Source organism: Microchirus variegatus, assembly GCF_963457635.1.
Source record: "Microchirus variegatus genome assembly, chromosome: 6".
NCBI classification, from domain to species: Eukaryota; Metazoa; Chordata; class Actinopteri; order Pleuronectiformes; family Soleidae; genus Microchirus; species Microchirus variegatus.
This window is the reverse complement of record NC_139807.1, coordinates 32,024,177-32,052,047: the sequence shown is the minus strand read 5'-3', so window position 1 is coordinate 32,052,047 and position 27,871 is coordinate 32,024,177. Positions and strand designations below refer to the sequence as shown.

The window sequence follows — 27,871 nt, the reverse complement described above, 5'->3', positions numbered from 1 at the left end:
TTCACACAACTAAATTTTAAAACAAATCTGGCACGAGGGAGTGAGCTTATGTAACGGAGGAGAGGAGGAGGGTTCCGGTCCCCTCGTCTCGGGCTGCAAGGCCTCGATCCAGTGAGGACAATCCTAACTCTGATGGACAAAGATGTTACTGTATTCGTGTCCTCGTAGAGTTGTGGTGCAGGGTCTCTCTGTGCTCGTATGTCCTGTCCTGTCTTGTTCCCCACACAGGAAATAATCTCTGTGATTCAATTACTGGCCAATATTTATCTTGCGCGCTGTCACTCGGCGATGTCACTCCTCTCTCTCACTCACTGTGTTCCGAACACGCCTGTGACGTCTGCGTTTGGGTTCGATCGTCGATTTTTTCTTCGTCTCTGCAGAGGAAAACGCTGTCGGGTTCAAGCTTGTAGTGACTGAACGCTGCAGGGTTCTGTTGTTGTTGTTGTGACGTGTGGTCGTATGAAGTATTGAGACGTTATCGCGCCTGTGTTTCCATGAAGCAGCCGAGGACCTGGACGCTCACTCTCGCTGATAACATGGCTGAACAACTCACAGTGGTCCTGTTGCACACATATGTTAGTTATGGAGGTCTACTTACACACATTAACTTGTTTTTATGCTCAAAAACCTCCTAGTTGCTGTAAACGAGCCGATAGAAATCTGTCTTTTCCGACGCTGTTTCCCAGCCGCGATATTTGAGACTCAACTCTCTCACCCAGAAGACAGAGTGTGTTGTGATTGGCCAGTTACCCGGAAGTGACATATTATCAAAACATTGTTTTAACAGTGTTTAAAAATAGCTTCTTCACGACTCCCCGCCGCAGTCCCTTTGATGACCTTTGACCCGGAGTCAGACCCAGAGTCAGAAGACACTGTCGCTCGTGAAACACCTCCACGACGGACGTTATTCTTCTTCTGCGGTTCAATGTACGCAACCGGATGTGCCCGGACTAGTGCCCGGAGCAGGAGGATCTGCTGTTCAGGAGAACCGGTGTTTACGTAACCGGACCAGGTTTTTTCAAAGATTAGATTACAATAAAACCCAGCGTTCTCAGCAGTGGCTGAACTGTTTGTTTAGAACCTTCAAGGCTTCATAAACAAGGTAATGACGCAGATACACACTAAAAAAACAGCGTTAATTTGAACTTCCGGTTTAGGTCCACTTTAAACCTGTTGTTTTTGTTTATATCATGGCACACAGAGGAGTTATTGATCCACCACCAAGGACGTATATGTTTTTTCGCTGGAGTTTGTCTATCGGCAACATAACTCGAAAAGTCACAGACGGATTTGGATGACATTTTTTCATTATACTGAGTAATTATCTTTCACTACATAACACACCTTCCTCCTCTCCTCCTTCGACCCACAGTTGCCCAATTTTCCACTATTACCCTGTAGGTTATCGGCACCATTGGCGGTGGCCGTTAACCCGGGCCTGGACCGATGCGGTATGAAAGTCGTAGGTTCGATTCGCATATTTGGATTTGGCAGACGTTTTACGTCGGATACCCTTCCTGACACATTGTCAAAAACCGAATACAACCACAATAAAACCCTGAAATATCCCTAATACCTAGTTATTTGCAACGTAGCTGCTGAGTACAAGACGGGACATGGATGATACCGATCAGGCAGGATGAAAGTTTGTTGTTCTTCTTTTTTCTCTCTTGTTGTTGCAGCTGTGAAAAGGTTAGAATATTAATGAGCGAATAAAACATGAAGCACATTAAGATAAGTTGTTTAGTCAGTCACGGAAAGCGCAGGTGCTTGTTGCTAAACCCTTTTTGAACTTGATATAATCACGTTGTTAAATATCCAACGTGACTCACGCTCTCGTTTTTTTTATATTTGTAGTTATGCAAGCTGATTTCTGTCCGTTTAAAGCATTGGTTCTCAAAGTGCGGCCCGGGGGCCCAATGGCAGCCCGCAGAAACATTTCTGGCGGCCCCGCAATGAATTACAGTTGATAGTTTTAATCCAGGAGCTACTAAGTTTGTTAAATGTTTATTGGACATTACTGGATACAGACCAATAAGTATAAACAAAAATACTGGGTATTTACCTGGTTTCTATATGGTGAATTTTAGTGTATTATTGGGTTATAAGCTGGTAATAAGCAGGTAGCTACAGCCCCCAATTACTAGCTATTTACCCAGTAAATATATGGTAACAGAAATGTGTTACTTGGTATAAACCTGTAATTAGAAGGTAAGAACAATGGCCAAAATTATATAGCGTTATTATATTAATGCTTAAATTACATTATATTAACCCTTATATTACTTAACGCTAAACGGTAGAACTGCAATCTGGTCATTAAAATGATTACAAATGGGATTTCCTTCTGTTTTATTATCCTTTTTTTTTTCCTTTGGTGGCCCTCAGTCCAATGTTGGGTTCCTATAATGGTCCTCAGGTATCAAAACTTTGAGAACCCCTGGTTTAAAGTGATAATCAACAGTTTTGAGACCTTTCACAGTACAGTGCTAAGAGCTGCTGCAGGCTAAAGGAGGGAGGGAGGGAAAAAAAAGAGTGAATTTATTCTTGTGTGACAGTTTGCCTGTAATCAGGAAACATCAGCAGCTCTCTGGAAGACAGTTAAACAAGCCACTTCCTCCCCAGAGACTCGCAGCCGCTCTGTCCTCCATATGTTTCCCAAGGAGCAGCTCTGACACTGAACAGTTACCGCACTCTGTCTGCCGTAAGAGTTCCTTTCTGATAATCGAGCGTAACCTTTTTCCCCCCCTCGGCGCGTTCATCGGTCGCCGAGCGTGACGACAAACGGCCGCACCTGTGCCGCTCGTACGTATGCAAATCTGTCTATTTTTGTCCAGACAAAGAGACAGTGTGGTTACGTTAGTGTGAGATGTGCTGCTTCTCACCCTGCACTGGTAACACACTGAGGATACATGGGAAGTTAGTCAGCGTCTCAATATTTATATGCACAATACACAAAATACACAAACAAATCCAACAAAAACAAATGCAGCAATGTAACTGTCAGGGTGGCGGTCTGGACACGATCTTAGAAGCTTGAGTTATTTCCTCTAAAATGTGTCTTAGTCATAAAATGCTTAAACTTAAAGATGCTCTGGTGCATTTTCTTGTAAACAATCGTGATCATATTCAGCATTTTCGTACCAAAGTATACGATCTGCGTCCTTGTGGTGCAACAAACACATTTGCAGAGGCGAGAGCTGTTGCACAGCTGTGTTGGTGTGGTTTTACCAACTGTAGATCAGTCTCCACAGTCTGTTGACAATGACAGATACTGTAGCATCGCTAATTCCCTTAGCATAATGTTTATGTTCCAGTGACAGGCTGATATGGATCATTGGTGTGTGTGGATCAGATCTCTGCAGAACATCATCAGATTTGAAATGATTTTCTGTGATTGTTTCCCATTAGTCCTGTAACCGTGGCCGTGAGGGCAGGCACTCGCCCAGCAGCAACGCTTATTTTTAATCTAAACCACAAACTTTCCCTTGAAACCAAAAACCAAATCATGTTTATACCAAACACTGTCATCATCATCATAATCATGACAAGGTCAAGTTATTTATGTTCAGCATTAGATTTTATCTTTGGCAAATCTAATGCCTCACATTTCAGGTCACGTCCGGGCAGTTTTGGTTCCCATCAGTGACGTCCCCGGTGTTCACAATTTGTAGATAGTTTATTGTTTGTAGATAATGATGTTGATTTTCGGTTGTTGTTGTTGTCATTGTACAATGGCATGACCAAACAAACTGTCCAGACTTTTACTTAACCGCTTACTACAGAAACTCAAAAATAAGGACATTTCTAAGTGACTTTTGAACGATAGTGTATAACAAAAGTGCCGTGGATGCTCCATACACACAGACCGGAGGTCATCTTAATCATAACATCTATCACATGTAATAACAATATATGGAGTAATAGATTAATCTGCTGGACAGTTGTACAGTCACAGAGTACAGTCCACAGAGATTATCAGTGTGTCGCCTCCTCCTCCTCCTCCTCCTCTTCCTCTTCCTCCTCCGCCTGTGGTCGTTTCTCAGAATCACTGGCATCATCTAAATGTAAATACATTTCTTCCTCCTCTTTGGTTCCCGTCACCTGCTGACGCCCTATAGCCGACTGTAATCCACGTTTTCCCTTGCATATCAATCAATAAATCAATCACATTTTATTTGTATAGGCCACAGTTTACAAAACACAGTTTGTCTTAAAGGACTTCACAGGGTTGGTAACATCCTCTGTCCTTAGACCCTCGACCAGGGTAAGAAAACTACCAGTGGAAAAAAGGTAGAAACCTTAGGGAGAAGCACAGACGTGCAGTAGATGTAGATGACAATACACAATTACAAAGAATAGAAAGTAAAAAGTCTTTAAATGCCAGGATCCATCTGGATCACTGGGTTTGTCGCAGCTTGTAGCGAAGGTTAGCATATTATGTTTAACAGAATTATCTTTTTCCTTTCATTTATTGCCGTATTTATTTTTATTTTTTTTTATTTTTTTTTTGCAGATAATATTCGTTGAACTTCATTTGATTATTACGGTGGCCCTGAGGTGCAAAACACAAACGCAAATCACACAACGCAAATCAAAAACACAAACACAAATCACAAAACACAAATGCAAATCAAAAAACACGAAAACATTAACCCACAACGCAAACACAAATCACACAACGCAAACACAAAAGCAGAAAAAATTAAAACATTAACTCACAACGCAAACACAAATCACACAACGCAAACACAAAAGCAGAAAAAATGAAAACATTAACTCACAACGCAAACACAAAAGCAGAAAACACGAAATATTAACTCACTTTTGTGTTTGCGTTGTGAGTTAATGTTTTTGTGTTTTATGCTTTTGTGTTTACGCTGTGAGTTAATGTTTTCGTGTTTTCTGCTTTTTTGTTGTGTGATTTGTGTTTGCGTTGTGAGTTAATGTTTTCTGCTTTTGTGTTTGCGTTGTGAGTTAATATTTTCTGCTTTTGTGTTTGTTTTGTGAGTTAATGTTTTGGTGTTTTCTGCATTTGTGTTGTGTGATTTGCGTTTCCGCTTTGAGTTAATGTTTTTGTGTTTTTTGAATTGCGTTTGTGTTTTTTGATTTGCTTTTGTGTTTGCGTTGTGAGTTAATGTTTTGGTGTTTTCTGCTTTTGTGTTGTGTGATTTGCGTTTGTGTTTTGCACCTCATGGCCACCGTAGATTATGGCCGCACAACAGTCGACAACGGCAACAGTTGTCGACCACAAATGTAATGATGTAAATCCACTTCAACAGTGGATGCAAATGCTGTTCTCTGAAGCCTCCATTCCTGACTCAGTCATTTGTCTTGCAAATCTTCTTCTCTGTTTGGACCCGAGACACAGAGAGAAGGTTTTGTTCCTGATGATTTACGAACTGCGATGTTGGTCAAATGTATAATAATTACAGCTGTTGTCAGGCAGAAGAGGTGGAAGCTATTTTTGGGGGCATTTGTTTACAGTGGGGCTTTTTTTCATGCATTTCCAGAAAAGGAAATCACCATTCATGTGTATTTCAGATGTAAACAATGACTTTTAGATGCTTTTGTAGCACTTGTTTCATGACGTACATGTGTTTTTTGTCGTCTCCTCAGCTCCAGGAAGACGAGAACCTCTTCGCTCAGGAATCTCCTTCAGAGCAAACGGAAGATCGCTCGACTCGCGAGGCTGAGAATCCTTTTATTTTCCCTCACACTCGCTCACGGCCCTCGCAGCTGCCCAGCATGCCCACGCTACCCGAGGAAGAGGAGGACTCTCCCGAGGAGATGGACAGTTCCTCCAGCTCTCCGACCACAGTGAGTGCTCATCGTCATGCACTGAAAAAGAGAACAGTCAGGAAGTAGCAGTCAGCCACTGGGGGGCGACACCGCTGGCTGCAAAAAAAATGAATGAATTGAACGTCTAATTCTCACTTGATTTATGAAGTCAGTGAACATCCTCCAGAGGAGTTAATGGTAGTTTCTGCTCCTCTTCAATACAACATGAGTGAATTATCGTCTTGATCTATATTCACCTTATTCTACTATTCTTTGTTTCTCACAGAGCTGCACAAATATCACACATTAACCCTGTTAAATATGTTTTTTGAATTAAAATGACAATAATGATGTAAAAATTACCATTCCCTCTGATATCGCAATCAAAATAATCGCAATTAGAGATTTATTCAAAATCGTTCGGTCCTAGTTCAAACAGGCAGTTTTGAAAGAGCAAGTTTACCAAAGTAGATTTTTTTTTTTTTACAGTGAAACTATCTTCACTTTTAATCCAAGTTATTTTTAAATATACTGTATACCTATGTATGTACAACTCCTCAGTACTTTGTCTTTACTCCTTACAGCAACTCTTCTACACAGAATAACACATAAATAGTACTTGGAGTAGTAGTCAAAGTTGATGTGAAGTATAGTTCCAGTAAAAAAAAAAGTTTTTGATTTATTTAAAGGTGCATTATGTACTAAATCATAAAACCCTCCTAATATGTCACAGAGACTCAGGAATAATGTTCATATAACAAACTGAACTCACCAACAACAACAGTACATACAAAATATTTGCATTAAAAAAAATATTTTGCAGACTGCAAATCATGTTTATGTTTTGAAATCATGTTTTGGCATCATGTGGCGCCACCTACCGCCGTCTACCAATCATTGCAGTCAGTAGAGTCTCAGCTGCCGAGCAACCACGGGTTGCCAGTTACGTCAGAAAACGAAACCTAAAAGACCTCGGTATTTTGAATTTGAACGTAATAACTGTTTTTGGCCACATTCTTACATATGGCGCCTTTAACTTAGCATAGTTAACTTTAAAGCTGACATGAGTACATTTTAAGTATAAACAAAGATGTTAAATATGTTCACATAATCAGCTCCACATGCCTCTCTCTATAGTGGTGTTTTTTAAAAAAAATATTCCTGAGCTTGGAGTTGTTTGACTGCTAAATTCACACAAACATTCCCTCATTCTGGTCTAATAATATTGTTGGAATCTGTTGATTATTTTCACCATTAATCGAGGAATCGTTTTGGTTCATAAAATGTCAGAAAACTTTGATCAGTGTTTGTCAAACTTGGAAATAATGATGTTATTAAATGTCTTGTTTTTGTCCACAAACCAAAAAGATTTAGTTTTAATGATTTCTTTGTAAAACAACAGTCTGTGTGTGTTTATTACACAGTCTACGCCGAGCTGTGAAAGCCGAGCTGTGGTCATGAGCGCTCCCACCATCGTTTACCCTCAGCAGACCACGTTTGTCCAACAAGATGGAGGACGTCCTCTGGACCAGACCAGGTTACTCTCACACTCATTACCAGCACTTTTTTTTTTTTTTTTTTTGTCCTTCAGCTGAAGACAATCTGATGGTTTCCTCTCTCTCTCAGGCCACACAGTCCCAGAGCTCGTCTGAGCAGAACTTCCTCTGGAGGACCCATCACCACAGTCGGTGGGATAACCCTTTTCTCACACACACACACACACCCATATCAGATGCAATTACCTAAAAATAAACACATTTCCCTGAGAACTATGTTGATATTATCTCTAGTAACAGTTTCTCTAGTCCAGAAATGCACTATTTTATGACATGAGAAAAAGACATGAAAATAATAATATTTATGATGATATTTCACATAATTTCACATTAAAGTGATTGTTTTTATATGGAACGGGAAAAAAAGTTGACTATATAAACGTATTTATGATGCAAATTTAACATGGTAATACAAAACATACATAAATAACTCATTCAGAGCTGCAATTGATGATTATTTTCGTAATCGATTAATCTGTCGATTATGTTCTCGATGAATCGTTTGGTTCATAAAATGACGTCTTGTTTTTGTCCACAAACCAAAATGATTCAGTTTTAATGATTTCTTTGTTTGTGTGGAGCAAAGAAACAAAGGAAATATTCACATTTAAGAAGCTGAAACAATAAGAAATCTGGTTTTAATCGTGAAAAAAGCTTCAAACCTAGAAAATAGTTGACGATTAATTTAGAAAATCGATTAATCGTTTCAGCTCTGAACTCATTATAAGTTGATATTAAGTGGCGGGCCACATGCTATTGATCTGAGAACACTGCTTTAGAATAGAAGATTATTATATACATAAACTATATATACACACAATAATTGTCTGTATATATAGTTTATGTATAGTATAGTATATATTATTTTTATAGTAAATTATTTGCAGCAAACCTATGTAAACAAAACGGCAAGTCAGAACGGAGAAAGTGTTGACCTGAGCAGTGTAACGGTGTAAACATTGTTAACATGAGCAGCAGTTATTGCACTTAAATGTGTTGGTATAGTCCTAAAGGGACAGTTTTGAACATTAAGTTAACGACACACATCATTTAACGAGTCTCTTGTTCGGAGCCGAGTAAAGTAGTTCTGGTGTGTGATCTGACGTACTGTTGTGCAGTGGTTTTATTGTTCAAACATGTTAACATAACATATAATGCACACTTGAAACTTGCTTTGCTGTCTTGTTTACTTTTGATTGTGTTTTCCTCGTCTGCCGATGCTTCAGCTCACGTCCAGCTGTGAGTTGTTCCTCGCCTTTAAAGTGAGAGGAATCACACTTTAATGAACCTTAAGGATCCTAAAGTCCAGTCCAGCAGCATCCACAGTCTTTTTAAATGATAAAATCTATTCGGATTGATTCGTTTTGAGGCTCTACTGCGAGATGTTTTCTCAGGACATCGACTACTTGAGCAAGACCCAAAACTCCGACGGTGTAAAAGTTGTCCTGTGTTTGTGTTTCCCGTCTCCAGACGGCTCAGGGAACGTCATCGACCTGGTGAAAGACCAGCTGCCGGAGTTGCAGCTCTCTGACGAGGATCGGCTGAAGAACCTGGAGCTGCTGGAACAGGCCAAGAAGGTCAGCGACCGCTTCCTGACACGCCGCGGACGCCGCTCCACCAGCAGCCTCACGGACTCGCCACCAGGTGGAGCGTGCACACACACACACACACACATCGCCCTGAACGCAGCATATAATGACTTCATAAGGCTTGGTTGAGGTTGTTAATATCATGTTTTCTTTCTGTAGGTCTTTCTCCACCTCCGACTCCCTCCTCCTCCTCACCTTGTTCTTCTAGAAGCAGCTCACTAACTGTCGCACCACAAACTGGTATGAACTGTTTAACACCACTTTTACTCACACATTCTAAAGGTCCAGTGTTTAGGATTTAGGGTGATTTATTGGAAAATAAGTGTGTGATAGTGCTTTTATTGAAGATTTTACCTAAAATGCTTACAATCAGCCTCCCATATCTACTGTACATTAGTGTCTTGTTGCCTTATACAAAGACAGTTAGAGCTTTTTTAAATGTATTTTTATTTTATTATTTTCTAAATGCCATTAAATTCTACTCACTGTTCCATTAATTATTTGTCTGTTGAGTGATGTTTTTCTGTTTCCTGCAGGACTCTCAGATTCAACCCACGTCAGCTCACAGTCTGTCGCTCAGGTAAAGAAATGACTTTTAAACAGTGTCTGTGCTTCTTTATAATGTTTGTTTTTTATAAATATGTAAGTATTTAATCTTAATCTAAATAATCTCATTTGTAGCATCTAGACGTTCCGTCAATGCGGGAACAGGCTGAAGTAACCGCCCAGGATCATGAGGTCAGATTTACAGATTTACTGTTTTTTTTAAAAACATCATAAACATCATTGTGTGCTGATGTGTCAGGCACACAACTCCGTTTAATCCACTGATTTCAAATCTGGCATGTTGTGGACATTTTCTGTTGCTGGTGAAGAATGAAATAGAGAAAGTTCTGCCGGCCGACAAGGTTTTATTTTCTTTGCAAAGTAAAGGTCAATCTACACATGAGCGATCCAAGCTGGAGCAAGACCCAGAGCAAAGTGAGCTCTCCACATTTATACGTGGAGTCTACCTTTCCAGGCCGTGTTTTCACACCTCTTTGTCTACTGTAGGTATCGGGGAGCCGACTCCCTGCGGATGTTGTAGGAAGGTGCAAGTTCAGTCTGGACATCCTAATTACACAATATACAATACACAATACACAAAAGGACCTGGTAAACATATTATGTGCTCCTGCATTGTCTAGTCGCTGTATAATAGTTTTTGTTTCATTTTCGTAGTGTTTCAAAAAGTCATGTAAAATAACATGGTCGCGGGCCGCGGTTGCATAGCCACTGTTAGCAGAGAGACGCCATGTTTCTACAGGAGCCTGTAAGGACAAACGCGAGAGAACAAATCAAGCGTCGCTTTACTTGTAGCAGGAAGTCCCGCCTCCACTCTCTCCGCTTTGTCTGCTACGACGGCCGCGGTAGCTCCGCCCTCTCCCTCGCCTCACCAACCTCATCTGCTGACACGGAGAAAGACGACGAGGACGACATTTGACCGGCTGAGGACACCGTAGCGCTCAGGGAAGGGAGGGGGGTGAGCAGAGGAGCAGTTCGTTGTTGTAAATTTCAGCCTCTCCTCTAGATGGCACTATAAACTACTTCCTTCACCTTTAAGAAGACATTCATGGTTTCCTGAGGAAGAATCCTTTTGGCTTCTTTAGTTAATCACCATGGAGACTCGTTGACCTTTCAGCTAACAACACCATCATATAACATACAATATAACATGCAAAACTATTTCAACATTCCCATCAGCCAAACCGCAGCCTCATTGTCTTTGAGTTCCATGCCTGATGCTGTAAAATGACCTTACACATTTGCCTTTATAAAGACATATAGTAATCTACACACTTTCATTCCCACACAGTTGTATTAACACTGCTCATTATCTTGCTGTCTTCAGGGCAGACTGCTGGTGGACTGGAAGCCCACAGAGAAAAGGAAAGTGTCCTCAGGGACGCTAACGCCACGTTTCGCTCTTCAGAAGGACAACTGTGACGCTGCTGCTGCTGCTGCTGCTGCTGCTGTGCCCAAGAGTCCTCCAGTGGTAAATAAAGCCGACGAGGGAGCTGTTTTCAGCCCAAACAATAACCAGGCCCCGGCCACTGGTGTGGCCAAGCCCGTCCCACGTCCTCAAACCCAGCAGGCTCCATGCACGGCGGAGATCAAGACCATCGGGGCCTTTCCTCCGCTCATGAGGGCTGTTTCTTGGGACGCAGTCGGCAGCCTTAATTCCAGGAACGGAGCCCCGAGTTTTCCTTCCATAGACGAGGATACGTTCACAGAAATTCCCAGAGACGTCTTCAAGTCGTCGGGATACAAAGACCTCCCGAGCCAGGCAGGAGGTGGTGTCCAGAAGCTGTCCAAACTCAGAGAGGTAAAGCACTGGTTCTCTTTATTTATCCAATCTCAGCGTATACAATTTACATCGTCGAGGTACAATTTTCACAAGTAATGAAAGACTTATCGACCTCCGTTTGTTTGTCTGTCTGTCTGTTGGCAACATAGCTTGACGGATTTGGATGAAATTTTCAAGAAATGTTCGCAGTGGGACCAGGAACAAGTGATTAAATTTTGGGGCGTGATCCGTACATGCTATCACTTTATAGACGCGGCGCGCTAACAGGGTGTATTTTGTAGGCACTGAGCTGCCTTGGCGGAGGTCTGCACTCTCCGAGTGCTTTTCTAGTTTAAATTTTACTGACAATGATATGGAAATGACCTTTTCGGTTTGTTTTGGTTTAATACTTGTATAGAAATTGAAAAAAAACCAAAAAGACAATAAAACTCCCGAAAGACAAAACAAGTAGGGGAAACATAATGAACTAGAGAAGCATTTGGAGAGCGCAGACCTCCGCCAAGGTAGCTCAGTGCCTACAAAATAGCAATAAAAATAGTGATAGTGTTTACGGAGCACGCCCGAAATTTAATCGCTTGTTCCTGGTCCCGTTGCGGACATTTCCTGAAAATTTCATCCAAATACGTCCATGACTTTTCGAGTTCTGTTGCTAATGAACAGACAAACAAACTCAGTTTATATTTGAACCATTTAGCCCAGTCCCTTTTAAATTGTCCCTCCTTCAGTCTCATTTCACATCTCTCTATGTACAAGAAATGAATGAATTTCATCCCAGGAACCCCGGATTATCAGTGTGTGTGAATTAGTGACATCTAGTGTTGACAATGCAGAATGCAACAAACAAAGAACTCTCACTACCCCACGGTGGCCTTCACAGACCAGAAAGGATGACATTCTTCTTTGACAATTTGCAATTTAAAGCTATTACTATGTCCAGAATTTAACATTTTTGTCAAATTTTCGAACAAATTTATTTTTTTGCAAAAACATTGTCCCATTTTGGAGGACATAGTAAAGCATGACGTTTTGTCAAATTTTGGACAAAAAATAATATTTAAAAATATCAAATTATTGACGACAGAGTAAAGTATGACGTTTTTGTTAAATTCTGGACCAAAAAATGTACTTCAAATTTTGGATGACATAGTATATTATATTATGTTTTTGTCAAATTTTGGACCAAAATTGTTTTTTCAAAAAAATTATAAAATTTTGGACGACAAAGTAAACTATGATGTTTTTGTCAAATTTTGGACCAAAAAAATGGTCACATTTTGGACAACATAGTATAGCATGATGTTTGTGTAAATTGTAAACACAAGCCATATTTTAGTGAACTGTTGTCATAATAAAATACTAAATGTAAATTGTGTGGTTTTTTATGGTATATTTCTTTGTACAGGAGCACAAGCTGATGCGTAACCAAAGCATAGCGGGATCCAAGTTACCAGAGTTGAACGAATCTGCTGAACAGGAAAAAGGTGACGGTCCTCACTCGACCTCTCGTCTGTGTAAGATAGAAAGTTTTTTTTTTCAACAGCACATTCAGCACAATCACCGAGGGCGTGCACTTCCTCCATTTCAGGGAAAATATTTGTTCTAGTCAGAAAATGATGATGATGATGGTGATGATGGTGATCTGTTCTTCTGTGTTTTGTTTTGTTTTCTTCCTTTGTGCCACCCCTTTACTGACCACATGAGATAAAATGCTGTTTTTGGTTTCCATCAGCAGGTGGCATGGTTTGTAAAGAACTAGTGCAGTGCCCATAGGAAGTATGTATTCCTATATTGGGAGCTATATTATGGTAATGCATGATAAGGAACGTAAAGGCTAACAATACAAACACTGTGCAACCTTTTATGAATAAAACTCACTGTCAAAGTGCATCAGGGCAAATGGATCATTTCCTGAATTTCAAAAATTCATTAAAATTATTCCTTAAGAGGTTTGCAAATATTTTCAACAGATTCTTGTTCAGGGCGATGCCGACTATTATGATGGTAAATTTCAAGTCTTTCCGAGATACTTTTTTTTTTGCTGATGACCGTCAGCTCATTTCAAAAATTCATTGAAATTATTCCTTAAGATGTTTGCAAATATTTTCAACTGATCCTTGTTCAGGGCGATGCCGACTATTATGATGCTAAATATCAAGTCATTCCGAGATACTTTTTTTTTTGCTGATGAGCGTCGGCTCATTTCAAAAATTCATTAAAATTATTCCTTAAGATGTTTGCAAATATTTTCAACGGAGCCTTGTTCAGGGCGATGCCATCTATTATGATGGTAAATTTCAAGTCATTACGATCATGCTAAATAAGCATGATAAATCAGTGAAGATTAATATTCCTCCAAAAAATGTGAAAGTCAAGGATACACACCATCGGGCCATGCTCAACCCATATCCAAAGTCTTAGGGCAATCTAACGGTCAGCAAGATATACCTGTCACAGACATTAACATTTGGATTTCATACTACAGACTAAGCTGTAATCACATGGTCACTGTGGCTGTTGTATAATTCGTTATTTATTCCATATTACTCCTTTAAAAATGAATAACATTGCTATGTTTGTAAATGCAGTCAAAAAAAGTGATACACAACAAGTTTCTTTTGGAACCTCACCACTTTATTCAAACAAAAACAGGCGCTGTTGGAGAAAACCTTTTAAGACGTGTGATTTACATCAGTACATCACCAGAATGTCTCTGGAATGATAATAAGTGGTGTGTTTATGTGTGTGTGCAGGTCCTCCACTCGCTCCACACTCTGCCTCTAATGTGGAGGGGAAGGAGAAGTCTGATGCGATGCCCAACATTTCAGACGTGATGCTACGGAAACTGAAATTACACCGGGGTCTGCCAGGCTGGTGTGTAAAATCCACCGTCTTACTTTTTTTGTCCAATTAGTTCAAACACAGATTTATTGACTGCTTTTGTCTTTATCACATCTCATTTGACCGCCACGGTGCCCTTGTTTTTGGGTTAGTCAGGCTTTCCTTTTCACACTTTCACTGTTTTTTTTGGCCTTTAATCTCTCAGTGGTTTCACTGCTTCAGTCTGCTGTTCCTCTGTGGTTCCTCAGGTCAGCTGAGCAGCTGCTCCTGGTCGTCACAGAAACAAAGTCGATGCTCGGAGAGTTTCAGGCCTTTTGGGTCACAAACTTTGCAATGAGTTACTCGTGCACAGGGCTCTCAAACTCCAGTGACCTGGGGGCCACTGAGTGTCTCGTTTGGTCAGTCGGCGGCCAGTGAAGTGAAAAAAAAAGCCAACTTTTTGAGAAAAAAACATGGAAATAATAATATTTATGATGATAATTCACATAATTTCACATTAAAAGTGATTGTTTTGATATGGAACGAAAAAAAAGTTGACTATATAAACGTATTTATGATGCCAAATTAACATAGTTATAAAAAACATACATAAATAACTAATTTAGAGCTGCAACTGATGATTATTTTCGTAATCGATTAATCTGTCGATTATGTTCTCGATGCATAGTTTGGTCCATGAAATGACATCTTGTTTTTATCCACAAACCAAAATGATTCAGTTTGAATGATTTCTTTGTTTATGTGGAGCAAAGAAACTAAGAAAATATTCACATTTAAGAAGCTGAAACAATCAGAAATCTGGTTTTAATCATGAATAAAGCTTCAAACCTATGAATAATAATCGATTAATCGTTTCAGCTCTTAAGTCATTATAAGTTGATTATAAGTGGCGGGCCATTTATTCCTATTTGATGTTTAATGTTATTAGCGCTGGGCACCAGGTTAACGCGCATTAACGTCATGTCCAGGCACCGTTTACCAGTTAGCTCCGTTAGCTGCATTAGCTCCTTTAGCGCCGTTAGCGTTAGCCTACAGTGGAACTGGAGCGGTCCGTTTATTAAAGGAAAAGAGCAGCGCTAACAAATCACATGACGTCACGCGCGTCTTTTTCGGTCAGTCGTCGCGAAAGACCGCAAAAAGATGCGAGTGACGTCATGTTTACGTGCCGCGACACCGGAGTCCAGGCACCGTTTACCAGTTAGCTGCATTAACTCCTTTAGCGCCGTTAGCGTTAGCCTACATTGGAACTGGAGCGGTCTGTTTATTAAAGGAAAAGAGCAGCGCTAACAAATAACCAGCGTACTTGTCATGGAAACGTGTCATGAGTTAACGTACGTTAACATTGATGTCGCTAACTGCCCAGCGCTAAATGTTACTGTGCAACACTTTGGCTAACTGTGTTAAAAGAGCTTTATAAATGAAATTAAACTGGATTGGACTGAATACTTATCTTTGCATCTGAGTTAGTCTGTGATGAACTATTTACAGCACATTACTTCTGTGGCTAACGGCTAATCTCTGGTCTGTCGTTCACAGTGCGCCTCCGCTGAGTGAAAAAGAGATTGAGGTCAGTATCAGATTACGTTCATGTTTCCTTTGTTAAACATGTGCTCGAATGCTTTTGTTGTCGTGATTCGCCAAAAGTTCAAATTCTCGACGAGACGTGGAACGTTCAGTACTTTGTCGAATTAACCTTGAAGCACGTGTTTATAGTTGTGTTTTTCCACTGCTGCTGCTGTGTTGTGCTTCCCAAGCTTTAATTATGTGTGATATAATATTCTCATTTGCACTCTCGCTGTGATTCATGGTAACAGTAAAACCTTCGGTGTGATGTGCCTCGTCATAAAAAGTGACTGCCAACACTAATGTGTTTGCTTTGAGCAGCAAACAATTGAAACATTAGTCCAAACACTGGGGACACTGAGGTTATTGTTGTGTCGCTCTCTGTGTTTTGTTACCAAAGCAGTTCATTACACAGTCGTAAAAAAGCTTGTATTCGGCGGTGTGTGCCGTCAACAGGAAAGTGTTTTTCTGTTCCTGATCAGACCGAAGAGACTCGGGAGTGATTTCCTGTGGAGAAAACGCAAACGTTAGTGACGCTGGCCCGGGCTCGGGGCTCGGGGCTGTGGCCCCTCTCGCCACTCCCTCGGGGACGTGTCTGAGTAAGGACAGTCAGAGGTCGTGTGTTTCCTCTCAGCTGTGGCTCATGTGCGGTGGAAAGCTGCGCAGCTTTGATCGACGCAGCAAAACACCGAAAAGGTCACGTGTCAGAATCACAGCCGCAGTTCCCCGAGGCTGGTGATCAAATCGGATAAAACCAGTCGTTCTCAGAGACTGACGCAGGGTCTGCAGACAAACTGCAGGAGAAGGTCGTGGCTCCAGGCCTCAAATGGTAGTTTAAATATAAACAGTTACACTACCGTTCATTAGTTTGGGGACACTGATAAAATACATTTTTTCCAAGTTTTCCATTTTTGAAAAAAAAAAAATTATAAAAAAATATATTTTTTAGGGAAAAAAACTGAAATGAATAACTATTTAGAAAAAAAAAACTGAACCCCCCCCCCCCCTTTTTTTTTAAATGAAACATTTTTACAAAGACATTTTTTGAAGAAAAAAAAAAACGTTTGAAAAAAGTAAAAACAAAAATCCCCAAAAAAATTGGGGGAAAAAAAAAATTGAAAATGAAGCATTTTAAGAAAAAAAAACTTTTGAAAAAAAAACTTTTTTGAAAAAAGAATTACAGGAAACTTCCATGAAATAAAAACTTTTTTTGGAAATATACCTTTTTTTAAAAAATAAAAAAATTATTTGAATTTTGAAAATGAAAAAGTGGGGTCACTGATACAATTTTTTTGTGTTTTCGATTAAAAGTCACACATTCCATTAAAAACAAGACGTTAGCAGCTAGAAAAGTCGTTTACCACATTAACCATGTATAGAGTGTGTTTTTGATTAATTTAATGTTATATTCATTCAAAAAAAGTGCTTTTCCTTCAAAAATGAGGACATTTCTAAGTGCCCCCAAACTTTTGAACGACAGTATAACATTCAAACCACTATCAGAGCTGATTAACCCTCACAGCTCCACAAAACTCTCTCTGTGTTGTTAACTATATCAGATATCTGCACACAGGAAGTGATTATTAGAATAAGAATTAGTAATATTCTCACACACACACACCAATTAGTGATATTGAACGAAGCCATCCTTATTACACAGCAGTGGTGAAAACACACACAAGCCAGGAGCATTGGGCAGCACTTATCTGCGCCTGGGGAGCAATGATGGGGAGGTCCGAGCATCTTCCGGTTACAAGCCCACTTCCTGTCCTCTCGGCCATGGACTGTGATTTATGTTAAAGCTGAGCTGAGGCAACAGCTAGTAAAGTGAGACCCGACCGGTCTTACTGCTAAAAACCCCAGTTGTTGAGCAGGTTTGACAGAATAAATGCTTCTCTGCATCCCCACCCATCTCCCTCGGTCAGGTCTGATAGTATTGCTTGACAGAGCCTGATTTCTAGATAAAGTGCGCTTCGTATAATGATGTTTCTGTTCATGAAGCAACACAAGCAGAATAACAGCATGATGTACTTTAAGATTATGTTAGCTTATATTAGCTAATAGCTATAATAGCTTATATTAGCTTTAAGATTTATGGGTAACACTTTATAATAAGTACACTGCATACTGCATAAACTGCATACTAATGAGTATTCATGTGTTATAAATTACGAATTCAATATTTATACATGCTAATAGTGTGTAAAATGGTAGTTTAAATATAAACAACTACACTACCGCTCAAAAGTTTGAGGTCACCGATACAATTTTTCCGAAGTTTTCCATTTTTTTAAAATATATATTTTAGGGGAAAAAAATATATTTTTTAAAAATCTATATTTTGAAAAAAAAATACTTTTTTGGCAATTTTAAAAAAAAAAACTGGAAAAAAAACTTTTGAAAAAAAAGGAAAAAAACTTTTTGGAAAGAAAAGGAAAAAAAACTTGGAAAAAAAGTGTTTTTTGAAAAATATATATATATAAAAAAAACAGGAAACTTTCTGAAAAACTTGTTACGGATTTATGTGTGTGTTTTAAATAGCATAAATCAAATTAAGTTGTCTCAAACATACAGTACATTTTTGGGGAAATTGCTTGTGCAGTGGTGCGGGAGAGTTTAACATGGTTTATTACACTGTGTGTTTGTGCACTGCTGCCTCCAGCACATCGTTATTGTTTAATGTGCTGTTTAATGAGTGTTACAGTGGCGTCACTTCCTCCCCGCAGAACGCCTTTGTCCAGCTCTCACTGGCCTTTCGTAACGACAACTACACTCTGGAGACGAGGATGAAACAGGCTGAGAGGGAGAGGAACCTGACAGAGGAAGACACGGAGAAAGAACTCGAGGAGTTTAAAAGAGCGATGAAGGTCGGTCGTCGCAAAAAAACACACACAGCAGCTGATATTAGATCAACACTCGGTGAAATCCCTGTGGCTCTTAAGTGTTTCCTGGACAGTAAATATTTATCTAGTGTGAGAAAGAGTCCAGTCCCAGGTACAAGAGGGACAGCGATGCACACTGTTTTCCAGTGTTGTCGTCTTTTTTTTCCCGCAGATGACCGCACCGCAGTGGCAGAACCTCGAACAGCGCGAGGCCTACCAGCGCCTCCTGGAGACGGTGGCAGTGCTGCACCGCCTGGCCACGAGGCTGTCCAGCCGAGCGGAGATAGTGGGAGCGGTTCGACAGGTGCAGTGGTGCAGCAGATGTGTGCAGATGACAGAAATACAGCACAGTGTGGTGACGGACAGAATACAGACCGGCTTATTCTTTCAAATACGCTACCGTTCAAAAGTTTGGGCTCACCTATACAATTTTTTGGTGTTTTCCATTAAAAGTCAGACTTTTATTCATCAAAAGAGTTGCAAAATTAATAGAAAATATAGCCAAGACATGCATATAAGTAGCATACTAGGCCTTTATTAGTAAATATTAAATTAAACGTAATAAATCTAAAGCAACTGGCCATAAAATCCACCAACACCAACAACAACAGTACAGCCAAAATATTTGCATTAAAAAAAATGTTTTGCAGACCGCAAATTATGTTTCGGTGTCATGTGGCGCCACCTACCGCCGTCTACCAATCATTGCAGTCAGTAGAGTCTCAGCTGCCGAGCAACCACGGGTTGCCAGTTACGTCTGAGCTACAGTGCCCGCGAAAACGAAACCTAAAAGACCTCGGTATTATGAATTCGAGTGTAGTAACCATTTTTGGCCACATTCTTACATATGGCACCTTTAAGCACATATTAGCGCCTTATTTAGCAAAAATCTTAATTCATGTCAATAATCGATGTATAATATATTATATAGAAGGTGTTAATGCATGCTTAATAATTAGTTATAAAGGGCTAGTATCCTACTTATACACTACCATTCAAAAGTTTGGAGTCACCTCTACAATTTGTTTGTGTTTTCCATTTTTTCCACAGAATGTTCTTTTTTTGTAATTTTTTATTATTTTTTTGAAGAAATAATTTTTGAAACTTTTGAACACTTCATCATCTGTAGAAGACTTTCACTGAATGTCCTGATCAACCAAACATCACAAATGTACTGCTTTTACATGACAAAGCCCGTTAGATTTTTGTACACCTCAACATCATATCTACTTCTACATTACGACTCCATCTTTTAACAGATTTTAAGGTCTATTGAGGGACGGCCTTGTTTATTGTCATGATTTAGCTTTTAAGCTTCTTCTTCTTCATCATAATCCACTGCTGCACACAATTTGATTTTCCTTTATGTCAGAGTGACAGAATGTTTTTCCTCGTGGAAGCGAGATTTCCTGACGGAGATTTAATCACAAACCAACAACATATCCATCATCTCCATGCGTCGACCATTTCCTGGATGCTGTTATTTAAGATTGAGTTACTTAAAACTGTGTCGTCTTAAAATGCACAAATCACTCGACCCAGATACGTACTGTACTCTGCTGTATGTCACGTTTGTTGGCATTAACGCTTTAGATCGTAATCGAATTACTGTTTTTGTTTTGAATACTTTACATCGTTGTTTTGCACAGTTCAGATCACTGAGCACACAAACATCCTCTAATAAGCTGGAGATGCTGTCACTTATTATTGTGACATTAAAAACACAGTCAGCAGAACACTTCAAATCAGTTTAAGTGACCTTTCTGTGTGGTTGTGTGGAAACTCGTTCAGTATTTTTTTCTGCCTTTTTCTTCCTGCAACAGGAGAAACGAATGAACAAGGCCACTGAGGTCATGATGCAATACGTGGAAAATCTGAAGAGAACCTACGAGAAAGATCACGCTGAGCTGATGGAGTTTAAGAAGCTGGCCAACCAGAACTCCAACCGCTGCTATGGAGGCTCTGTGGACACTGGAGGTAAAAGTGTGCGGCGGCTAACGGTTTGATGCTAAATGCAACATGTAAGTGGTATTTGTGCACTTACTGCAGTTTTCTGTGTTCTTATGTCTGCGTTTGAACAGATGACGGAGTCTCGCGGTCGTCCAGATCCATGTCCGTCACCCTTGGAAAGGTAAACACATTCTGTTTGCCGTCACTTGGACTTAGTCAAACAACAAACACATGTTTTTATGATGCAAGGTCATTTGTGAGGCATTTTTTAATAACGGAATAAAAGAAATAAAAGAAATGTCATGGTGGTAAAAGCATGCTAACGGCTAAAAACTTTGCTCAGCGCTAATTAGCAAAAAAATCATTTATATACACTACCGTTCAAAAGTATAGGTGAGCCCAAACTTTTGAACGGCAGTGTAGCTGAAGTTAATGGTATTATAGCCTCATTATCTCAAATGCCATCGATGCAGTAATTGATGAAACGATTCATTTAAAAAACACAATTTGTTTTCAGTGAAATTCAACAATTCAACATCCCTAATATTTATTTTTGTCTGTTTTCACCTTCTCCTCACTGACCCTCTGTAGGCTCTGCCCAGACGCAGGGTGAGCGTCGCCGTGGTGCCAAAGTTCAACCTGCTGAACATCCCAGGTCAGACTCCAGCCATAGCAGGACCAGGTCCCGGTCCGCTCTCGGGTCTCAGCACACCCTCAGGTCTCAGCCTGCCCCCTGGCTCCAACACAGGACCCACCGCCGGTGCTGCTCTTCCTGTTCTGGTAGGTCTTTCCTGTTCTGCTGGGACATTCTGGGAAATGACTCGATCGTCGGTCACCCTCTCATTGACTGCTGAAATACGTAATGCAGGATGAGTTTGTGACTTTATCTGAGGACACACTCTTTTTTTTGCAAAGTGGATAAAAAAGTTTTGTGGAATATGAACCTGATGACTTTAATTTACTGGATATAAACAATAAGTTATTGCCCAATGGTATAAACCAATATTATTTATAAGAAGCCGATAAGAACTGTATTTGTGCTTTTAGAGGCAACTTTTTATACAGCTACGATTATCATATAGGTAAAATATTGAGACTAGAAGAGGTAATATTGTCCAGTGTTTCACAAACAGTGCAACATTTAGAGTAACGTCCAATATAAAAATATAAGCTTGTGAACAGAACAAAAGATGTCAGGAGTTTATAGTAAACACAGGACATTAACTTGTAAAGTGTTTTTACTTTATGGTCCTGGGACTTTTAATAAGTTAAATTAGTTTTAATATTTGATATTTATATGTCAGGCTGGAGTTACTTTACAAGACTGACAATTTAAAGTGGAAAAATATATTAATATACAATGTTTTTATAGCAGTTTTTGGAAGGTGGTCATTTTCTGCCACAAGGACCAAATTAGGGAGTTTTTTGAAAAATCTGATGCTGCAAAAAAAATAACAGTGCTTCAAAATAAACATTTCTGCTAATCATTGACCCATCTCAAGGCCCAATAGTAAGTATAATCAAATTCCCCTTAACCCCCCTTGTATTTTATGGAAGTATTTCAGGCTATTATTATTCTTATTCTTATTACAAAAATAACATGTTCTGTTCTGTAGTGTGAAGCCAATGATATGAAAGCCAGCCCTTCCACAGAGGCGTCACAACCAGCCGCGGAATGGTATGTATTTTGCGCACACACACACACACACACACACACACACACACACACACACACACACACACACACACACATTCTTGTACTTGCTACATACTGAGGACTGGATAAAAGTGCTGACAAAGTGAGGACCAGCATTTCCACTTTATAAATCAACACAATTACAAATATCTACTTCATGAATGACATCTATAAAGAACTGCTGGGTGCAGTACCATAAAATGTCGGCAGGTGGAGCCACAGAGCAAAAAGTGTGTGTAACACCAGGGCTGGAAAACGGGTTTTTGTACCAAGTTGAGGACCTCTGTTAAAAACAGAGCATAGCATGTTTACAATCCAAGGAAGTGATTTTAGTGAAAACAACCGGCTTCGTAAAAATGACCTCACTTTGTTGGTTAAAAACCCTCACTGGTCCTCAGTATACTGCAAGTACACACACACACACACACACACACACACACACACGTACGTCACCTCATGGTTCTTGAAACAATGGGCCAAGAAAAGCCCGCAACCCTCTAATCGTTCTTATCAAAAAGGCACTTTCTGCTGCAGTCTGACCTTTGACCTCCAGGATGTGCAGAGAAAGCACTGAAGCGAGGTGTGTAACGTAACCCCGAAAGCATAAAAAAAATAATCAAACCCTGCTGTGGCTGATGGATGTGCTGTGCCGGATCCCAATCTAAACATTTGTGTAAGCGTTTGACAGAATCCAGACACCAGCTCCAGCGATATCTTTGTTATAAACGGGGACCGAGTGAAGCTCTCGAGCGTCCGAGCTTTGATGCAACAGAGAGTGGACGACGCTCGAAAGCGTCTGCAACGCAAACGCTGACGCTGCACTTTTGTCCTTTGCAAAGATCTTGAGCCAAGTTGTTGGTCATGGAATCAAAGTGTCGCGTCACGTCATGTGTCCCAACGCTGCCCCGCTGTGATCTGAGTGTTCTTTCCTATCTGAAACAATGCAGTGGAAAGAGTGCGCTGGAGCAGGAAAGTGAGCCGGCCAAGCCTTCGGTCAACGTAGAGGAGATCAGAGCTGAGATCAGAGCTGAGCTCAAGGCAAAGATTGAGGAGGAGGCTTATAATAAAGGGTGAGGCCCTTTGTTTCTCTCTCTGCTGTTTTAATGAACCTTATGAACACAAACACACACACTGTGAAGTCAAGTGTGAGAATGCGCTTCATCATATTACGCAGAGCAATTTAAATGTCTTGTAACAGGTGGGTTGTCGGTGTCTGATGACGTTAAATCACATTTGCTGTGTGTAAATCCAGATCTAAATAGCACAGACGTCACAGAAGCAGAGTGACTGTTGGACGTGTTGTGATTGTTGTGCGTCCGTAGTAAATAACTGAACTGTGGACTTTTCAAAAACGCAGCTTCCAAGAGGGACTGCAGCAGAGCAAAGCTCAGCAAGAAGAGAAGAACGAAGAGGAAAACATGGTGGAGAAACTCCTGGAATCGAGTAATAAAGACGAGGAGAGTGGAAGGAAAATGAAGACGAGCAGGTGAAGGAAATCTGATTATTTCCTGACGCGCTCCTGTTTGACTCTGGCATTTAAGGGATAGATAGATAGATAGATAGATAGATAGATAGATAGATAGATAGATAGATAGATAGATAGATAGATAGATAGATAGATAGATAGATAGATAGATAGATAGATAGATAGATAGATAGATAGATAGATAGATAGATAGATAGATAAGTTGATAGGTAGCTTGTAAGCTAAAAATCAGGCTAACTAGATAGATAGATAGATAGATAGATAGATAGATAGATAGATAGATAGATAGATAGATAGATAGATAGATAGATAAGTTGATAGGTAGCTTGTAAGCTAAAAATCAGGCTAACTAGATAGATAGATAGATAGATAGATAGATAGATAGATAGATAGATAGATAGATAGATAGATAGATAGATAGATAGATAGATAGATAGATAGATAGATAAGTTGATAGGTAGCTTGTAAGCTAAAAATCAGGCTAGATAGATAGATAGATAGATAGATAGATAGATAGATAGATAGATAGATAGATAGATAGATAGATAGATAGATAGATAGATAGATAGATAGATAGATAGATAGTAAGCTAATTAGCAAGATAGATAGTAAGCTAACTAGCAAGATAGATACGTTGATAGATAGCTTATAAGCTAACTAGCAAGATAGATACGTTGATAGATAGCTTTTAAGCTAACTAGCTAGATAGATACGTTGATAGATAGCTTTTAAGCTAACTAGCTAGATAGATACGTTGATAGATAGCTTATAAGCTAACTAGCTAGATAGATACTTTGATAGATAGCTTATAAGCTAACTAGCTAGATAGATAAGTTAATAGATAGCTTGTAAGCTAACAAGCAGGCTAACTAGCTAGATAGATAAGTTGATAATGCATTATTAGATAGATAGATAGATATATAGATAGATAGATAGATAGATAGATAGATAGATAGATAGATAGATAGATAGATAGATAGATAGATAGATAGATAGATAGATAGATAGATAGATAGATAATATTGTTGTTTCTTGTCCACAGGAGGATGGAGGAAGTGCTGGTTCGTCTCGGTCGTTATTGTCCAAAGATTTCCTTGAACAGACGACTTCTCTGGTTCGCCCTGACCGTGTTTGTGGCGATGTGTCTGGTTATCAGCATTTTCTCATTCTTCAGTGACCACTACAACCGACGTGAGGACACGTAAGGGAACAAGGGACTGTTTTTTTAACATATATATATAAAATTTGAAGAAACTCCTGTGAACTTGGTGCAATGTCACGACCAAAGAGCCCCGACCACTGAACACAAGAGACTGCAGTCATTCTTTTGTCTCTGTCAGTTAACCATAATCTCATCATCATCGTCATCATCACAGCCGGACTCACTTGAAGCCATGACTCCTGGTTCTGGATGATCAGGGAATCTTAACAAAGAGTCTGTTGGGATTCAAACGTCAATGTATTTTTTTATTGAAATAAGAAAAACAAGATTTATAGTTCCTTGAGGAGTAGAAATGTCTGCAAAAGCCACAGTATAGTAGTTTTCCCACAGCATCAATACATTAAAAATCTAATCAAAACTTAACCTACATCCCCACATTAAAATAAGGGATAAGCCAATATGATATTTAATATTGACATCAGTCCAATTCTGCTAAATCAGTATGAGTTTACGACATAAACAAGTGGTTTCCACCCAATCCCAATAAAATGATTCCCTGAACTTGAGTTTTGCTGCTCACAAACACAAACAAACGCAACCAAAAACATCAACTCCTTGGTAAAGGTAACGCTTGATTGTGGTTTCAGTTAAATGACACTCTAGATTTGAGTTTATCGTTTAAATAATTTGCATAAAATGACGTTTTTTACCAATTCAAAACAGTATCAGATATCACAGATACAGCACAGGTGCCCATATAGAAAGTATGATCTACACTGTGCCATCAACTCAAAACAATATTTAAATTATACGGGAAGAATAAATGCAATAGTGAAGAAACTCTACAAACCACATCTTTGTAATATTTATTTATTTAGACTGTCGTGTTCTTTCTGATGCAGAGTTTATCAGAATCTTGGTTCTTGGTTCCTTAATTTTGCCTCAGTAGTCTCTGCCATGTTCACCTACACTCTTAGGAAAAAAAAGTGCTAAGTAGAACCATATGAGGTTCTTCGGCTTGTCCTCATAGGAGAAACCTTTTTGGCTCCAGGTAGAACCTTTTTATAAAGGTTCCACCAAGAACCCTTTAAAACCCTTTATTCAGGAAAGGGGTTTTAAAGGGTTCTCTGGATCAAAATGGAACCATTAGTGTTACCAAGAACCCTTGAAAAACCCTATCTTCAGGAAAAGGTTTTTCAGAAGCAAATGGTTCCAGGTAGAACCTCAGCCCTTGTAGAAGAACCCTTTTGGAACCCTTAAGAGCGTAAGAAGAGGAAAGGGGTTTTAAAGGGTTCTCTGGATCAAAATGGAACCATTAGTGTTACCAAGAACCCTTGAAAAACCCTATCTTCAGGAAAAGGTTTTTCAGAAGCAAATGGTTCCAGGTAGAACCTCAGCCCTTGCAGAAGAACCCTTAAGAATGTAAGAAGAGGAAAGGGGTTTTAAAGGGTTCTCTGGATCAAAATGGAACCATTAGCGTTACCAAGATCCCTTGAAGAACCCTATCTTCGGGAAAAGGTTTTTCAGAAGCAAATGGTTCCAGGTAGAACCTCAGCCCTTGTAGAAGAACCCTTTTGGAACCCTTAAGAGTGTAAGAAGAGGAAAGGGGTTTTAAAGGGTTCTCTGGATCAAAATGGAACCATTAGTGTTACCAAGAACCCTTGAAAAACCCTATCTTCAGGAAAAGGTTTTTCAGAAGCAAATGGTTCCAGATAGAACCTCAGCCCTTGTAGAAGAACCCTTTTGGAACCCTTAAGAGTGTAAGAGGACGTAACTTACTCCATATTCAGGTCACTTCAGCTGCTAAAGGGTTACGACCCCTTAACCCCAAGAGTTTTGTCTCAGACGTTGTTCTGCAAAAATAAAGAACGGTTTGATATTTGAATGTAACAGACGTTCATTGACTGTACAGATTTAAATCCCCTAATCCAGCTTTAAAGTATGATATTTAGTTTTTAATCCTTAGAGAAACTCTAAATTCATATTTATAGATAAATTAAAGTTTTATATCATGTGTATTTAAAGCCTTAAATATAAGCACATTCCAGAGTAGTTCCTTGAGTGCAATAATTAACAACTGATTGTTGTCGTTTGTTATTTGTCGGATTATATTTTGTGTCTTCAGAGCACTGAGAGATTTTTCTTCCTGTGTGAGATCACTGTGTAGACGGCACAAGACTTTGTTTTATTTTTTAAATCTTTTCTGCACATGTGCCTGCCTTTGTTGTTTGTTTCTTTATGGTTTTGATGCTCTGCCACTTCACCTTTAAATAAAAGGTGCCTGTATTCTGTAGTCTGTAATCCCTCTTTTAGTCCTTAGTGCTTATCTGTGCCACAGGTTTGCCCATGGGAATAATACACAACTCCTTATATGGACATCCTGGGTGTGTGTGTGTGAATAGGTCACATATTCAGGATTTTAAAAAAGCATTGTTTTTCTTTGTGTTGTTGAGTCAAAGTTATGATTCATTTTATATCACAGCAATAATTACACAAAATAGAGCATTTTTCTTGTCTTTTTGTTCATAAAAACGAGTCAAGTGAACTTTGAACTGTGACGGATTTCACAAATTTCACAAATTCAATCATATCTTAAACATTTATGAGCACTTTTTGCTCAGGTGTGTTTATATAGTCGATATATAGGATATAAGAAACGCTATAGTGCACATTCTTATACCCTCTGTATGTGCTGTTAAAGGTGCATTATGTAATAAATCATAAAATCCTCCTAATATGTCACAGAGACTCAGGAATAATGTTCATATAACAAACTGAACTCACCAACAACAACAGTACAGACAAAATATTTGCATTAAAAAAAACATTTTGCAGACTGCAAATCACGTTTATGTTTTGAAATCGTGTTTTGGCGTCATGTGGCGCCACCTACCGCCGTCTACCAATCATTGCAGTCAGTAGAGTCTCAGCCGCCGAGCGACCACGGGTTGCCAGTTACGTCAGGAAACGAAACCTAAAAGACCTCGGTGTTTTGAATTTGAATGTAGTAACACATTCTTA

General features: G+C 39.5%; 1 protein-coding gene across 1 annotated transcript; it reads left to right on the top strand.

Moving 5' to 3' along the window:
* Nucleotides 1–5,733: 5,733 nt before the first annotated feature.
* mrvi1 (murine retrovirus integration site 1 homolog) lies at nucleotides 5,734–24,893 on the top strand (the record flags this gene model as incomplete). Its single annotated transcript, XM_083890898.1, has 19 exons — nucleotides 5,734–5,820; nucleotides 7,206–7,318; nucleotides 7,408–7,469; nucleotides 8,808–8,981; nucleotides 9,086–9,213; nucleotides 9,608–9,664; nucleotides 10,818–11,291; nucleotides 12,676–12,754; nucleotides 14,024–14,144; nucleotides 15,648–15,678; nucleotides 18,401–18,541; nucleotides 18,729–18,860; nucleotides 20,380–20,533; nucleotides 20,638–20,687; nucleotides 21,098–21,286; nucleotides 22,123–22,184; nucleotides 23,150–23,272; nucleotides 23,560–23,688; nucleotides 24,731–24,893. Exons 1-19 carry the CDS (start codon nucleotides 5,749–5,751, stop codon nucleotides 24,891–24,893), a joined length of 2,454 nt encoding a protein of 817 aa, XP_083747024.1. The 5' UTR covers nucleotides 5,734–5,748.
* Nucleotides 24,894–27,871: the final 2,978 nt, after the last annotated feature.